A 1,276-nucleotide genomic window follows, 5' to 3' on the forward strand; every position below is an offset into this window, starting at 1 on the left:
GGCCACCATGGGGGAGGCCCCGTCCACTAGGCGCTCGCATTCGAGCCCCAACCCCGGGCCTGGCTCCAGGGTGAGGCCCCGGCTGCGCCATGCCGGGCGACGTCACAGTCCTTGATCTAAATCTATTCATAAAGGGCTTTTGAATCGCTCTTAGTCTGACCCGTCACCCAGGACCTGTTTGCCTTGGGAGACCCTACCAGGGACATATAGCCCCCGACAACATAGCTCCTAGGGTCACTCAGGTACTCAAACCCCTCCACCGCAATAAGCTGGCGGTTCAAGGAGGGGATAAGAAAGTAACTCTTTTTTTTCTGATATATTGAGCTGTGTTAGGATAGAGCATGAAATCAGTTCAGTTCAGGAGCTGAGTGCTAAGTCAATTCTGAATTGTCTCCATGGGTTTCACGTTTATTAAAGTTGCATACTTCTACCTGTGCCACCAATGCAGCAGTCAAGATTCAACAGCCTTTGACCCACACCTGAGAATACTGTTTGCTACTTTAGAGAAAAGTGCGGCCAAAACACACAGCATCACAGGAGAACTGGGGATCACAGATGGTACGTTTTGATCTGAGACTTTGAGACTTTATTACACTTTGCTGTAGGTGCTTGTGTGTTAAAATCCTTCAGATTCTTGAACCTGGTGCCGAGAGGCTGCATACAGTATGTTAATAATGATAATATATTACACTGCAAAATCATTCACTCCTACTTCAGTGTACGAGCAACATGATGCTGCTGAGTATTTTGAGAAGATCCTACGCCGGACCAGTCTAAAGGCGTCCAAGGTGGGGACACATTCATGGATTTATTTTTAGGAGATGGCGTACTTTGTTATAAAACTCCAGGATACAGAGGTAAGCGAACCTCTGCCGCATCTTTGTGTCTAGATATTCAAGGGCGAGCTGAATCATAAGACCACATGTCTCCAGTGTAAGCAGAGCAATGACTCCAGGAGCTGTTTCTGGATTCTGCCACTTATGGTCAAAGATTCCCATCATCTGGTCTACAGCGTGGTATTATGCTTTCTTTTAACAAGAATACGTATTGTTCATAAAAGAACATACAGGATAAATGAATATAAAATATTTACAGGAGAAAGGGTTGAGTGCTTTCTTCAAGGGAGAAATGATCTGCGGGGACAACAAGATGTACTGCAGCCAGTGCAATGGAAAACAAGATGTAGAAATAGTAAGTGATAAATGTAAAGTCCTTGTTGGAATAGGTAACTGTCCCGTGTTCAGGCAGCTGTTTTCATCATATGGTCTAGGGCTGC

At 45.5% G+C, this 1,276-nt stretch overlaps 1 protein-coding gene across 1 annotated transcript in view; it reads left to right on the forward strand.

The window, feature by feature from the left end:
* LOC109974413 (ubiquitin carboxyl-terminal hydrolase 47-like) overlaps positions 1 to 1,276 on the forward strand; it is a 5,881-nt gene that overhangs the window by 3,908 nt on the left and 697 nt on the right. The window contains exons 4-7 of the mRNA XM_020624594.1: positions 449 to 558; positions 718 to 788; positions 891 to 1,016; positions 1,096 to 1,264. Of these exons, the coding sequence (XP_020480250.1) occupies positions 449 to 558; positions 718 to 788; positions 891 to 1,016; positions 1,096 to 1,264 (476 nt within the window). The remainder of the gene's footprint in view (positions 1 to 448; positions 559 to 717; positions 789 to 890; positions 1,017 to 1,095; positions 1,265 to 1,276) is intronic.

This window comes from Monopterus albus, unplaced genomic scaffold, assembly GCF_001952655.1.
Source record: "Monopterus albus unplaced genomic scaffold, M_albus_1.0 scaffold333.1, whole genome shotgun sequence".
In the NCBI taxonomy this organism is placed as follows: domain Eukaryota; kingdom Metazoa; phylum Chordata; class Actinopteri; order Synbranchiformes; family Synbranchidae; genus Monopterus; species Monopterus albus.